Consider the following 15,969-nt stretch of genomic DNA (forward strand, 5'->3'; position numbering starts at 1 on the left):
AAACATTAACACTCCATTCTGTGGCCTCAGACTCCAGGATACAAAAGGTAAGCTCTCCAACTAGTTGTCTTGAAGCCCAGTTCATTTCACTTGAGACGAGAAGGAAAATAGTACAGCATACCAACAACTCTGTCCAACCGCTCACCCCCTTCCACCCCAACTTATTACAGTACTGAGGCAGGCGATGGGCGAAGCCTGCCAGCGAGATCTGACAGTCTCTCGGCATTTATTGTTAGGTGTCTAGCACCTCAAGGCAGGATGTGAGGACACTCGGTACATGTTACATGTGAGCATCTATCACACACAGTAGAAACACTGGGCATGTAACAGCTCTAGGATGAGCCAAAGGAGGAACTAACAAGGGAGATGGAGAAAAACCAGAAGAACAGGGCTCCATGAAGTCAAGAAATAAAGTGGTACAAGCAAGTGATTTGTCTGGTCAGGTCTGCAGGTTGAGTGTGATATGGTCTGAGAAGTGGCCAATGGGTCTGGCAAAATGGGGGCTGTTGGCGTCCGTGTCAGAGGCTCTTGGGGCCCCTCCTGGTCCAGTCCTGCCTTCCTTTCCCAGCTCATCTCTCCCTCCACGAGGGCACTGGGCTTCAGCTACCTCAAGCTACCGGCAATGCCTGGATATGCCACCTCCCCCCATCCCAGGGAACTCCTGTTCGTCCTTCCAGATGGCGATGAGATGCCACCTTGGCCCATCAAGCCCTCCCTGTGCTCCCGGAGAGAGGCAGTCTGTTCCTTCCCTGATACAGGATCTCAGCCCCCCATTCTCACCTCACACGACTCCCCTCCCTCTCTCTCTCTCTCTCTCTCTCTCTCTCTCTCTCTCTCGCTCTCGCTCTCGCTCTCGCTCTCACTCTCTCTCTCTCTCGGCTACAGCCACAGAAGCCTCCCGCTCTTTCTCCAGCCCACACCCTCCTCAGGGCTCTGGCTGGGCTGTCCCCGTTTCCCTCACATATCTGCAAGACTTTCTCCCTCTCCTCCCCTCAATGTCACCTTCTCAGTGAGGTCGTTCTTCCCTCTTTAAAACTGAACACCCCTCTACCGGTAACTTTCACCCTCCATCTTTTCCTGTTTCATTTTTCTCCATTGCTTTTATCATCCCACAGAGAAGCAATTTACTTATTTACCTTGCTCCTTGTCTATTTCTCCCCCTCAGTGTAAGCTCCACAAGGGCGAGAACTTTTCACTGAATGGTATATCCTGTGTCTCCAGCAGAGAACACTGCCGGCTCAGAGGAGGTGCTCAATGAATGTTTGCTGGATGAACGAACAAATAAACAGAGTGACGGAGCGAAAGCCCCACCTGGGCGGGTTGGACAAAAAATGGGAAGCAAATAAATGAATGTATCTAGTACAAACAACCCTTTGGGGTGCTTTTCTACAAAGGGAAGCAGAGAAACGGGGTAGTAGTGCACACAGGATGTGGGATTGTGTCAGGTGTGTGTGTATATCTGTGTGCATGTGCACATGTGCCAAAATGACCCCGTAGAGAGAGAAAGGTTAATGACTAGGACAGTGGAGACATCTGCTGGAGCCATGTCCTTGACTTGGCCCGAGGCACTGAGATCTGAAGCACAAGAGGAGAGTGAGTCGAGATAAGAGCAGGCAGAGTGTGTGGGTGCAGAGGCAGCTGGAATCCATCATGCGGCTTAACGTCTCAGAATCGGCTGGAAGAATCTCCCGTTTCCAGCTCCTACGGCACTTTGTCCTTAGTCTCTGGTGGCTCTGACCTTTTGGATTTGCATAACTAATATGAGTAGAAACACATTCTTCAGAGCCCTAGTGACTTCTGCCCCCTCTAGCTTTTGACCAGAAAAGACAGACCATGACACCAAAATAGTTAAGAGGTAGACACTAACCTACACAACCTGGCAGTGATCTTGTCTGGTATTTTCTTTGAAATTCCAGTCACTGAATCATGGAATTACCAGGAGTGGAAGGACCTACGATCGCCCAGTCCAACCCTCTTATTATAAAGAGCAGACTGGGGCTCAGGGAGGGGAAGTATTTGCCCAGTCCCTGGGTTAATGGCTGATCTGGGACTAGAACCCAAGGTCCCTACACCCTCTTGAAGGCTCCTCTGCAGCACCGAGCAGCCTCTGCACTGTGCTCTGGAATCAGGGTGCGGCCTCTGTGTCACCGGACAAGCGAGCACAATGGCACAGGTGCTAAACTTATGGACAAGGAACTTTAAAGGCTCAAAGCGCTGTGTGGCATTGTAGCTCCTGCCAGGACCTGCTGAGGCAGGTCCGCATTATGCAGAAAACCCAGCTCCAAGCAGGCCACACCCATTGTCTCCAAATCCCTCCTGAAACAGGTTCTCTCATACCCTGTCAGAGGGAGCAGACACTGTTACAGCTTTTTAGGGGAGCAGTTAGGCAGATTTGAATAAAATCTAAAATCTGCACACTTTTCCACCTAGTACTTTCACATCTAGAAATTTTTCCTAAGAATTACTAGTGAAAGCATGCAAAGATATGTGCAAGATTATGAATGTGGCTTTGTTTATAATAGCAAAAGTCACAAGCAATGTGCACACATGCATTTTAGTTACTTTGGGGCAAAAGACTGAAGTACAAAGACTTCACTTTTTTATATCATCCACTTCTGTACTGTTTGAATCTACTATGAATATGTATTACTTCCATAATTTAAAAGAAACAAAAATTAAAAGGACAAATAAACTCTTCTCTGATCTGGAAATATGTTCAGACTGTGGCAAAGCAAATTACTATTTGTGTGTGTTTATATTATTGAAATTTTTACATTGAGCAGATATTGCTTTTACAGATATTAAACCCAGTATGAAAAAAAATTCCTTCCCTTGGCTCCTACTGCCTTCAAAATAAAGAAAAATATCTCATCCACTAAGCAGAGACAACAAATTGTCCCAAATGCCCATTCTTCCCTTGTTCTACAGCAGCAGAACCCCTGACCTTCAGCAGGGTACCTATTGTCTCAGAGTACTGACTACATTTCCCAGCCTCCACAGTGGCCAGGGAAGGCCATGTGACTAAGTTCTGGCCAATAGCGTGAGAGTACAGGGGCTCTGTGAACAACTTCTGGGTCTTGCTTGAAGCACACTCTGTTGGTGAAATTGTGTGGAAACAGGTACTGTCATACATTGCTGGTGGGAATGTAAAATACACAACCCTTATGGTGGGAAATTTGAGAATATCTTTAAAAATGACAACATATTTTATAGACCCTTTGACACAAGAGTAATCTCAATCCTAGGAATTTACCCTAAAGATAAACCCCCAATAATACAAAAAGACATATGCACAAGGTTATTCATTGTGGCATTACTTGTAATTGCAAAATATTGAAAAACAACCTAACTGCTCACATATAGGGGACTGGCGGAGTAAACTATGGTCCACCTGCACAACGGAGTATTATGACGCTGTTAAAAAAAAGTGAGGAAGATCTCTGTGAACTCATAGGGTGCGATTTCCATGAAACATTGTTAAGTTTTTTTTTTTTTAAAGTGCAAAAGGGCACACATAGTATGCAAACATTTGTGTAAGAAGGGAGAAAGGAGAGAATGGAGTGGAAAAGATAGGTGGTGGGAGAGTAACACTGTTTTGAGTAAACCTTTTTATACAATTTTGACTTTACAGCCTTGTTAATGTTTTACATATTCCAAACAAATTAAATCAACAGGAACGAGGGGGAACAAAATACAAACAAATACATGAATCAAACTGTATTTCAAATAAATAGTATAATGATAAAGAAAAAGATAATTAATCCAAGTAACTTTTAAACATAGTACTTGGTATATGTTCAGTCAATAGATAAAAAATACTTTAAAAAGTCTTAAGCTCGACAGTGGTGGCCACAGTAGAACTCCGTTCAGGACAACTTGCTGTGGGAGCAGTTGACAGATGGTCTCTGGCTGCTGCACCTTCAGATCCACTGCAGCCTGAATGCCATGACCACAGCCACGGGCACGCTAGCCTGGGCTGCTGTCAGCTGATGGCTGAGCACGGCAGGCACGCTGGGCCATTCCTGCCTGAGGCAGGTCTCCTCCAGCAGGAGCCCTTCGCTTGGGGTTCCCCATCATTCTAAACAGGATGCCCTGCCTGGACTGCAGTCAGAAGCTCTGCCCACCTCATCCCCTTCCTTCCAATGCCTTTTCACTGACCTGCATCGCAGTCTAAATGCGTTCCCTGCCATTTCCTGTCTCATTCCCCGTTAGCCATTACGGGCATTTCCCAGATCAATCTCTTGCACATCTAATCCTATTTTGGCATCTGCTTCTTGGAAGATCTGAGCTGACACAAAAACTTAGACTGGCTGTTTGTAATGGTATGAACGTAGCAATTCTGAAGCGATTGTGTGTGTATTATAGGATTAGCCAAATGAGAGTAAATACATCGATGTAGTTGCGAATCAAGGTCCTAATTGCAGGAGAAGGAAGAAACGAAATGGAGTGAGAGAAGCAAGGAAGAATGCTGTCATGTTGAATTGGAATAGGAGGTCAGTATAACCTTATGAATGTGTGATATTTATAGGAATGTAGATAGGGGATATATAGACATAAATAAATATAGTGTGTGCATATATATATGTCTGTCTGATTATTTATACATCTTTTAGCTCTCTCCACTGAGAGAGACAAGGAGCAGCAAATGCCCTATTAGCAATGAGCATACCTAATGCCCAGTGTTGGTTTCTAGATTCCATTAAAAGTAACCAGGTACAAACACATGTCTACAGAGATATGTGTGTGAATGTTGATAGCAGCATTATTCATAACGGCCAAAAATCCAAACATTTTTATCCAAATATCCATCAACTCGTGAATTAATTTCTTTTTCTTTTTTTTTTTTTTTGAGGAAGATTAGCCCTGAGCTAACATCTGCTGCCAATCCTCCTCTTTTTGCTGAGGAAGACTGGCCCTGAGCTAACATCTGTGCCCTATCTTCCTCTACTTTATACGTGCGATGCCTATCACAGCATGGCCTGCCAAGTGGTGCCATGTCCGCACCCGGGATCCGAACAGGCGAATCCTGGGCCGCCGAAGCAGAAGGTGAGCACTACTTAACCGCTGTGCCACCAGGGCGGCCCTGTGAATGAATTTTTTTAATGTAGGATATATCCATACAATAGAATACTATCCAGGAGTAAAAAGGAACGAACTACCGATACATTCTACAACATAGATGAATCTCAAAAACATTATGCTAAGTGAAAGAAGCCTGGTACACAAGCCTATGCGTTGTATGACTCCATTTATATGAATAGTCCAGAAAAGGCAAATCGAAAGAAACAGAAATCAGTGGCTACTTAGGACTAGAGGTAGGTGTGAGTAGGTGTGCAAATGGTCAAGAGGGAAATGTTTGAGTGATGCGAATGTTCTAAAGGTGAATTGTGGTGATGGTTGCACAACTCTCTAAATTGAGGGAGCTGTCTCCTAATTACTTTTGCAGGCTCATGTCCTAATTACTTTTACAGTGCTTCCCTTCATGCACCCTAAACTCCACTGGATGAGTCCCAAAGGAGCCTCATGCTTCCAAGCATTCGCTCAGGTCATTCCTCTCCGTCTCCACCTACAACAGTATTGTTCACTCCCCACGGCCCAGAACAAATGTTACCTCCTCTGTTCTGCCGGAATCAATCCCTTTCTTCTATGTAGTCTCATTAAAAATTCTTTGCACAACCCTGAGAACCCTCTTCACTCTAATTCCTCCAGCTGTGTCTGTGTATGGTTGTCCCCTCACCACTGGACAGTGAGCTCCATGGGGGCAAGGACCAGGTCTTAGTCGTCTACAGCACCTAGTAAAGTGTCAGACACATCATTAGCATTTAGCAAATGATGAATGAATGAATGAATGAATGAATGAATGGACAAAGCTATGAAGAACAAGTGAGACTGAAGCAAATGGAAAAGGTGTGGGCTGTTTTAAGTAACAGATGAGCCAGTTGTTAGGAAAGCAATTAAAAAACAACAACAGAACTTTGCCCAGGTCCTGGGCAGTACAGGTGTTAAATATTCAACTTGAAGTAGGATTCTGGGAAGATGATGGAGTAGGAAGCACTAGAAATCTGTCTCCCCACCTAGACCACAATGGCACTGGCAGAATCTGCCTATTGTAACTATTTTGGAACTCTGGAGTCTGTTGAAGGTTTGCAATTTCCAGCGGAAGATTTGGATGGTAAATTGTGGCTAATTTTGGCCACTTCTCTTCAACATAATATCGGAAGTTGTAACCAGAGCAATAAGGCAAGAAACAGAAATGAAAGGCATCCAAATTGGAAAGGAAAAAGTAAAATTATCTGTTTGGAGATGATATGATCTTATATGTAGAAAACCCTTAAGATTCCACACACACACACACACACACAAACTGTTAGAACTAATAAATGAATTCGGCAAAGTAGCAGGACACAAAGTCAACACACAAAAATCAGTTGTATTTCTATACATGAACCATGAACAATCTGAAAAGTAAATTTTAAAAACAATTCCATTTACAATGGCATCAAAAGAATAAAATACTTAGGAATTAACCTAACCGAGGGGGTGAAAGACTTGTACGATGGAAACTACAAAACACTTCTCAAAGAAATTAAAGAAGACGTAAATAATGGAAACAAATTCCAAGGTCACGGATTAGAGAACTTAATGTTGTTAACATGTGAATATTACCCAAAGTAATCTAGAGATTTAATCCAGTATCTATAAAAATCTCAATAACATTTTTTTGAAGAAAGAGAAAAACCTATCCTAAAATTCATATGGAATCTCAAGGGACCCCAAATTGCCAAAACAATCTTGAAAAAGAACAAAACCGGAGGACTCACACTTACTGATTTCAAAACTTACTTCAAAGCTACAGTAATCAAAATGATGCGGTGCTGGCATAAAGACGGACATAAGGACCAATGGAACAGAATAGAGAGCCCAGAAATAAACCCTCGCATATATGGTCAATTGATTTTTGACAAGGATGCAAGACCATTTAATGGGGAAAGGACAGTCTTTTCAACAAATGGTGCTGGGAAAACTGGGTATCCAGGTGCAAAGAATGAAGCCGGACCCTTACCTAACACCATATACAAAAATTAACTCAAAATGGATCACGGACCTAAATGTAAGACCCAAACAATAAAACTCTTAGAAGAAAACATAGGACAAAACTTCGTGACATTAGATTTGGCCATAGTTTCTTGGATACGACACCAAAGGCATAGATAATAAAAGAAAAATAGGTAAATTTGACTTCATAAAAATTTTAAAATTTTGTACATCAAAAGATACTATCCACAGAGTAAAAGGGCAACCCACAGAACGAGAGAAAATATTTGCAAATCATATATCTGGTAAGAGATTTATATCCAGAAGATAGAGCAAACTCCTAAAACTCAACAACAAAAAACAAACAACCCAATTCAAAAATGGCAAAAGACTTAAATAGACATTTCTCCAAAGAAGATACACAAATGGCCAACGAGCACACGAAAAATGCTCAACATTGCTATCATTAGGGAAATGCAAATCACAACCACAATGAGATACCACCTCACACCCATTAGGATGGCTGCTATCAAAAACCAGAAAACAGGGGCCGGCCCCGTGGCCGAGTGGTTAAGTTCATGCACTCCGCTCTGGTGGCCCAGGGTTTTGCTGGTTTGGATCCTGGGCGTGGACATGGCACCACTCATCAAGCCATGCTGAGGCAGCGTCCCACATGACACAACTAGAAGGACCCACAACTAAGAATACACAACTATGTACTAGGGGACTTTGGGAAGGAAAAAAATAAAATCTTAAAAAAAACAAACCAGAAAACAAGTATTGGCAAGGCTATGGAGAAAAATTGGAACTCTTGTGCACTGTCGTTGGGAGGTAAAATGGTACAGCCGCTGTGGAAAACAGTATGGCAGTTCCTCAGAAAATTAAAAATAGAATTACCATATGATCCAGCAATTCTACTTCTGGGTATATACCCAAAAGAATTGAAGGCAGAGTCTCAAAGAAATATTTGTATACCTATGTTCACAGCAGCATTATTCACAATAGCTAAAACATGGAAGCAACACAAGTCCCCATCAACAGATAAATGGATAAGCAAAACATAATATATCCACACAGTGGAATATTATTCAGCCTTAAAAAGGACATTCTGACATAGACTATAGCATGGATGAACATTAAGGACATGATGCTAAGTAAAATAAGCCACTCACAAAAACACTGTATGATTCCACTCACATGAGGTACTTAGAGTAGTCAGATTCATAAAGACACAAATTGTAATGGTAGTTGCCAGGGTCTGGGGTAGACGAGAATGGGGAGTTATTGTCTACTGGGTATAGTTTCTGTTTGATAAAATTAAAAGTGTTATGGAGATGGATGGGGGTGATGGTTGCCCAGCGATGTGAATATATTTAATACCACTGAACTGTACACTTAAAAATGGTAAATTTTACGTGAATTTCACCACAATTTTTTTAAAAACCCTCCAAAACAATGACAATGTGTGAAGGACAACGGTGACAAAGATGACCCATCTCTTACCTTCATCAAGCAGCCAGCAAACACAAGGAAGCCTTTTGAATGCAGATGTTTGGCCAAGGAGAACCCAAATCCAGAGTCACAGCCTGTGACCAGGACAGCTTTGCTGCCAGCCTGTTTCAGAAGGTTAGACTCACATTAGGAACCCAGGATCCCGAGGCACAGTGACCAGGCATCCTCTGGGCAGTAACAATTCGTGCTTCCTGCGTGGGACAGGCCTGGCCCTCCCCGCCTGGCTCTTTCTATCTGGAGAAGCACCGCGGTATAGTGGAAAACACTTGGACTCAGATTCAGGAGACCCGGTTCTAACCCAGACTCTGCCACCAACTAACAATGTTGTTGAGGGAAGTTACTCTCTTTTCTGGACCTCAGTTTCCTCATCTGCAGTCACCACCGTTATCACCACCACCATCACCACCATCATCACTGTCATCTCCATCATCAAAGGTAGCATTTATTGAGCACTTACTATGTGCAAAGCACTGTGCCTACATTATTCTTATGTAATTCTCACAATAACTCCATATAGTAAGTATGGTTATTATACCATGTTGCAAGTGAGGAAACAGACATTTTTTAAATGCCCAACGTAGTTAGGAATAGAGGTGGAATTGAAACCAGGGCTGAGAGATTCCAGAGTCTAAACTCTTAACCCCTAAACTTCATTTAATGGGGAGGCGGGGGCAGTGGTTAAGTGAGTGAGGAGGTGACTCCAAGCATCCTGGAAGCACTAAAGCCCTGATCTGAGGGTGGCTCAGGGCCTGGGGGCCCAGAGGGAACGGCTGTGACCACCTGGCTGGTTCCCAGGTAGCTGGGCTGCCACTCACCGGGTTCACCACATCGGCATAAGTGCGCTGGCCCGCAGAGTCAAAGGAGGTAGGGGAACACAGCAGGGGGCGTCTGCAAGAGAAAAGGAAACCCTGAGCAGAGGGTGTGGTCACACCCAGACCTTGTTCCTGGGGCAGAGGCAACTCAGAGGCCCCTCAGCCAGCAGCAGCAGCACTGACTGTCTCCCCACCCCAAGCCACTGAGGACAACCTGCTGGTCCCACTGAGGGAGAGGGGCTCTTTCCTCCAGGCTTGCTAGGCTGGGAGGAAGCAGGCCAGCAATTGCAGGGGCCATTTCTGCCACTGTGTGGGAACAGCCTTCCAGTGACATAGCTCTGTTCGCGAAGCTTTCTGCAAATTCACCGTCTTAACCCTTAGGTTTCATGCTGCTTCCTGACATTTTTTTTAATTAAAGTTTTTATTTTGAAATAATTGTAGATTCACATGCATTTAAACAATACAGAGAGATGTCCTGTAACCTTTTACCCAATTCCCCCCAATGGTAACATCTTGCAAAACTACAGTACAGTATCATAACCAGGATATTGACATTGATGCAGTGAAAATACAGAATATTTCCATCACCCCAGGGATCTCTCATGTTACCCTTTTATAGGCACACCCGCTTCCCTCCCACCCCACATCCTCTTTAACCACGAATCGGTTCTCCATCTCTACAATTTTCTCATTTCAAGAATGTTACATAAATGGAATCACACAGTATGTGACCTTTTGGGACTGCTTTTTTTCACTCAACATAATGCTCTGGAGATTTATCCAGATTGTTGCGTATATCACTAATTTGTTCATTTTTTTTGCTAAATCCATATTCCATGGCATGGGTGAACCACAGATTGTTTAACTGTTTACCTCTCAAAGGACATCTGGGTTGTTTCCAGTTTAGGGCTATTACAAAGAAAGTTGCTATGGACATTCCTGTACAGGTTTTGGTGCCAACCTAAGTTTTCATTTCTCTTGGGTAAATACCCAGGAGAGCAACTGCCGGGTCACACGGTAGATGCATGTTTTTTTTAAGAAACTGCCAAACTGTTTTCCAGAGCGGCTGTAGCTTTCTACATTCCCAGCAGCAATGTGTGAGCGAGCTAGTTTCCCCACATTCTCACCAGCATTGGATGGGGTCACTATTTTTTAGTTTATCCAGGCTGATAACTGTGGAATGATATCCCATTGTGGTCTTAATTTGCATTTCTCTAATGGCTAATGACGTTGAGCGGCTTTTCGTGTGTTCATTTGCCATCTGCATATCCTCTCTGGTACAACGTCTCTTCATGTCTTTTGTCCATTAGAAATGTCTTCATATTCTAATTGGATTATTTATTCTTTTACTATTCAGTTTTCAGAGTCCTTTATAAGTTCCAGATGCTAGTCCTTTGTTGCATATGTGGCATGCAAATATTTTCTCCTAGTCTGTAACTTGTCTTTTCATCCTCTTAACAGGGTCTTTCACAGAGGAAAATTGTTTCATTTTGATGAAGTCTGGTTTATCAATTTTTCCTTTTATGGATCATTTTTTTAAGGATGCTGCACACAGTTTACTGTATAGTAAAAACCTATGCTCACAATTTTTCAAAATATTAATTTTTAAAATAATAACCCTAGACACTGGAATCATACTTTTGGTGTCAAGTTTCAGGACTCTTTGCCTATCCCAAAACCCAAAGGTTTTTTCTCCTAGGTTTTTTTCTAAAAGTTTTATAGTTTTACGTTTTGCATTTTAAGTCCGTGATGCATTTTGAGTTAACTTTCACATAAGATATGAGACTTCAGTCAAAGTTTGGTTTTTTTGCCTATGAATGTCCAATAGCTCCAGCACCATTTTTTGAAAATGCTATCTTTCCTCCATTGAATTGCTTTTGCACCTTCGTCAAATACCAGCTGGGCACATTCATGGGGGTCTCTTTCTGCGTTCTATATTCTGTTTCATTGAGCTATGTGCTCCCATCTTAATATCTTAATTTTCCTTTTCAAAATTGTTTTAGCTATTCTATTTCCTTTGCTTTTCCATATATACTTTAGAATAATCTTGTCTTTATAAAAATCTGACTTGGATTTTGATAGAAATTGTGATAAACCTGTATATCAATTTGAATAAAACTGACATCTTTAATATTTTTGAGTCTTTCAATCCCTAAATATGGTATGGGGTCTTCATTTATTTAGATCTTTGATCTCTTTCATCAGCATTATATAGTTTTCAGCATACAAATCCTGTACACGTTTTGTTATATTTATATCTAAGTATCTCATTTTTTGTGCAATTGTAAACAGTATTATATATAATTTTGATAACCACAGGTTCATTACTAGGACATAAAAATACATTGATTTTTGTGGGTTATCTTGTATTCCGTGGCCTTGCTGGACTCACTTATTAGTACTGGGAGTTTTTTGCAAATTCCTTGGAATTTTCTATAGAGACAATCATGTAATCTGCCAATACGGACAGTTTTATATCTTCTTTTCCAATCAGTATGACTTTTATTTCCTTTTCTTGCCTTATTGCACTTGCTTATTGCTCTACATTTAATCAGTAGTGAGAGCAGACATTCTTGACTTGTTCTCCATCTTAAGGGAAGGCATTCGGTCTTTCACCAGTAAGCACGTTAGCTGTAGGTTTTCTGTAGATGCTCTTTATGAAGTTTAGGAAGTTCCTCTCTATGCCTATTTCTCTGAGAGTTTTTATCATAAACAGCTGTTAAATTTTGCTTTTTCTGCACTGATAGATAGGGTCATGTGATTTTTCTTCTTTGGCCTGTTAATTTGGTGGATTATAACGACTGATTTTCAAATACTGAACCATCTTTGTATCCCTGGAACAAATCCACTTCTTCATGGTTTATAATTCTTTTTATATATTGCTGACTGCTACTTGCTAATATTTTAAGGATTTTTGCATCTATATTCATGAGGGACATTGGTCTGTAGTTCTCTTTTTTTGTACTGTCTTTGTCTGGTTTGGGCATCAGGGTAATAGTAGCTTCGTTAAATAAATTGGGAAGTGTTACTGCCGGGTGGCGACAGGTTCCAGCTCCTCAGTAGGTCTCCCCGGCTGGGAGGGGTTGGAGTGCCTCATTACTGCTCCCCATATGTGTGGCAGTGTGTGGTCTCATTACTGCTGGGAGGTAGAGAAAGTACACTCTGACAGTCCCCCACCCCCACCCCAAGCAGGCACGGAGCCTTATTATTGCTGGGGGAGAATGAAAGTCCCAGTCGGAGGACTGGGGTCCCTCACTACAGCCTGGTGAAGGCGGGAGTCTAGGCTCAGCATTGGCCCTCGCTGGTGTCGGCAGGGGTAAGGCTACAGCTTTTTCTGTGGTGTTCGGCTGGAGTAGAGTGGTTATTGTCCAAAGTTTTCCATCTGGCTAGGCTGGTCCTTTGGCCAGAGAGAGCAAACTGCTGCTGGGGCTTTTTGTGCCTGAGCTTTCTGGCCTTTCTGGGTTGCCTCCTTCCTGAGCTCCAAATCTGGGATATATGAAACGAAAAGAAAACGTAGAAACTCATACTGTGTTGTTTCTGGGGTCCTGAGGTCCCTAATGATCTGCCTTCTTCTCTCCATCTTTTACACTCTTTTTATGCTTGTTGTATATAATATCCAGGGGTTTTAGTTGCGTTTAGCGGAAGGAATAGAGGAAAGTACATCTACTCCATCTTTTCCAGAAGTGGAAATCCTGTTTACTTTTAAATGAATATTAAACCAGAAACAATAAGTGGAGGAAGTATGGGTGAGTGAGCAGCTGGTAACAGGGGAAAGAGGTGGGAGATAGACTTATTTTTACTGTATACTATTCTGTACCATTTGAATTTGGTACCATGTGAATATATTACCTATTCAAAATATAAAGTTTTTAAAAAATTCATTAAAATGTATTGTCCAACATTCTTTGAAAACATTGGGCCCACTAGATAGAAACAAGGGTCCCCTGGGAAGTCTGCCAGGTGACCCCGTCCTTTTGAACTGCCACAGAGGAGTCTCTGGATTTTAAGTCCTTGTGCGTGGACGGTCTTGGTGAGCAGAATGGCATGGTTAGGACACCCAAGGCTGGTTAAATGACTTTACCCAAAGAGAATCACTGTTTTTCCACGACTCCAGGTGTTGCTCTGCAAAAAGAATAAGGTGTCCTTGTTGGAACTAGATTATATGTGCTTGTCCTCTGCCACCCCCTTAGCACTATCCGATATTTTAAAAAGTAACAAAAAGCTCACAGCAAGAGAAAGAGCTTATTTCAGACTGACTTGCTGCCAAATCTTCTCTAATCCACTTCCCCATTCTCAAATATATTCAGACTTGAACTTGACTATCTCTGGGTGTATTATACCAGGCTCTACTGCTCACACCCAGCTGGCAATGGCATTTCTACTTTTCCAGAGAGCATAAGGCTCCATCCCCCTACACTTGACCCCTAAGAGGCAGAACCCTGATAAGGTGGGTGAGTCGGTGCCAAGAACACGGCTGCGAGGCTCCAGCTGGCACAAGAGTACCCCCCTGGGCACTGCTTGGCTTCTCAGCCTCCTTCTCTTGGCCACTGCTGGGGTTGCCTCAGCCTGCTCTTATTTCTCATCTGTCAATTTGGAGCTCCTGCAGGTGCTGTGGATCCCGGGCTTGGGGCTGCTTCTCACTTTGGAGGGGCCTTGGGCTCGGCAAGACCTTGGTACCTCAATTCTGAAACTTTAGCTAACAAGCACCTGGGGAGATTGTTAAAATGCAGACTCCCAGGTCCCTCCCATTGACACTCTGATTCAGTAAGAAAGGGTGGCCCCTGGAAACCTGCATGTTTAACAAGCAAGCACCTCAGGTCATTCCAGTACAGGGGGCCCCGGGGAGAGGGCTGACGGACATGGGTCTGGAGCAGTTGTTCTCAGGTTTGCCCTGGTTGTTTATTAGAATCATGGGGAATGTGATCACGGTTGTGTGGTTATGTTAGTAAAAAGAGTTCATACCATTTAGAGATAGATACCAAAATATTTACAAATCAAACATGATGTCCCGGATTGGCTTCAAAATAATCCAGTAGGGGGAGGGGAAGGAAAATGGGTGGGAACAGAGATGAAAAAAGATTGGCCATGATCTGATAATTGTTGAAGCCCAGGTAGACAGGAGATCAATACACTACTTTCTACTTTTGCATACGTTTAAAATTCTTCCCAAAATAGTTTAAGAAGAATCACCAGGGAAACTTTTAAAACTATTCCCATGCCTAGTTTCATCTCTAATCAATTAAATCAGAATCCCTGGGGTGGGCAGTAGGAATTTCTTCCCCACTGTGCTCTAGGTGATTCTAATCTGCAAGCAGCGTTCATAACTGCTGCCTTAAAAAATTAAAAAAGGACTTTTCCCTGCTGGGGCTTCCTTTTGGAGCCTCTTCACTGCCAAGGCCCTAACGTCTCTGGGGTCCAAATCAGCTCTAGGCCACAGCCCAGCTCGGCTCTTCACTCGCAAATACCCATTCTTCTCATGCGCCTCGCTAACAAAATTTTGTCTGGGGGTAGCAATGTGCCCAACTATTTCCAGACTCTTTCCAGGCACTTCTTTCCACCTACCTGGTGATAGTGTGCCCCACCTCTGGTCAATAGGTGCGAGCATCAGTCTGCAGTGACTGCTGGGAGAGGTATGCTCGTTGCGGGCAGGAGCAGCTCCTCCCTTCCTCCACGTTACTTTGCCTGGACTGAAGTGGAGGTGGAGGGGCATCTTGGCTCTCTAAGGTGAGAGCCGCCTCAGGATGACGGAGCAGAAAGAAACAAGGAGCCTGGGGTCTCAGAAGCCACACCAGCCTTCTGGCGGTCTTTGCTCCTATTAGTGTGATGCAGCCCTGATACACTGGCTTCTCGGGGCTAAAAGTGTCCCTGAGAGGGTTAAGCCTAAATCCCATAATACAAAATAGTGTGCATTTCCCTGGAGGGTCCCCTCTGCCCAGGAGGATCTTGCCGTGGCAGCAAGCTGCTGGTCAATCAACCAAACCACTTACTCCAACAGCTAGGCCAGTCTCACAGGTGGTGCAGTGAAACTCAGGATGGTCGGTAAACTCTCTGAGGGTGGAGTCCCAAAGCGACGGCTGCCAGATTCAGAGGACGAGAGCTTGCTGATTTCCATCCTAACCCAGAAGGGCAATCAGAGAGGCGGACAGGTGCTGTCTGGCACTTCCCCAAGGGCCTGTGGAGGAACCTGCTTGTCCCCAGAGCCCTGGCATCCAGGAACTTGCCAGGCCACATCTGAGACGCCACCACACATTGGCCAAGGCATTAATTCTGGCTGCTTTTCCATCTTACTGGTCTGAAGCTCTATCGTTTTTGTTTCTCCCATCATGAATCGGCAACAATAACCAGTAACCCAGCTTTCTGCTGAGAGGTGTCATGAGTCAATTTGACAGGCCTAATCTAACAAGATGGGGTTAAGGAGGGACAAACGTCAGTGACACAAGCACAGCTTGGGAGAAATACGGCCTCACTCAGCAGCATCGTGAAAAATATTTAGTCTGGCGGACCATGAATCACAATTGATGTGGCTGCCAAAAGAAGCTGTGTGAGCGCAGACTGGACAGGGATAAGGGAGGCCAGAGCCCTTCTCCACTCTGCCCAGGTCAGCTGCCCT

At 43.5% G+C, this 15,969-nt stretch overlaps 1 protein-coding gene across 1 annotated transcript in view; it reads right to left on the minus strand.

Moving 5' to 3' along the window:
* BDH1 (3-hydroxybutyrate dehydrogenase 1) overlaps positions 1-15,969 on the minus strand; it is a 42,359-nt gene that overhangs the window by 15,133 nt on the left and 11,257 nt on the right. The window contains exons 3-4 of the mRNA XM_070509140.1: positions 9,363-9,435; positions 8,539-8,649 (exon numbers count right to left, since the gene is read on the minus strand). Coding sequence (XP_070365241.1) covers positions 8,539-8,649; positions 9,363-9,435 — 184 coding nt within the window. The remainder of the gene's footprint in view (positions 1-8,538; positions 8,650-9,362; positions 9,436-15,969) is intronic.

The sequence above is a fragment of the Equus asinus genome, chromosome 5 (assembly GCF_041296235.1).
Source record: "Equus asinus isolate D_3611 breed Donkey chromosome 5, EquAss-T2T_v2, whole genome shotgun sequence".
NCBI classification, from domain to species: domain Eukaryota; kingdom Metazoa; phylum Chordata; class Mammalia; order Perissodactyla; family Equidae; genus Equus; species Equus asinus.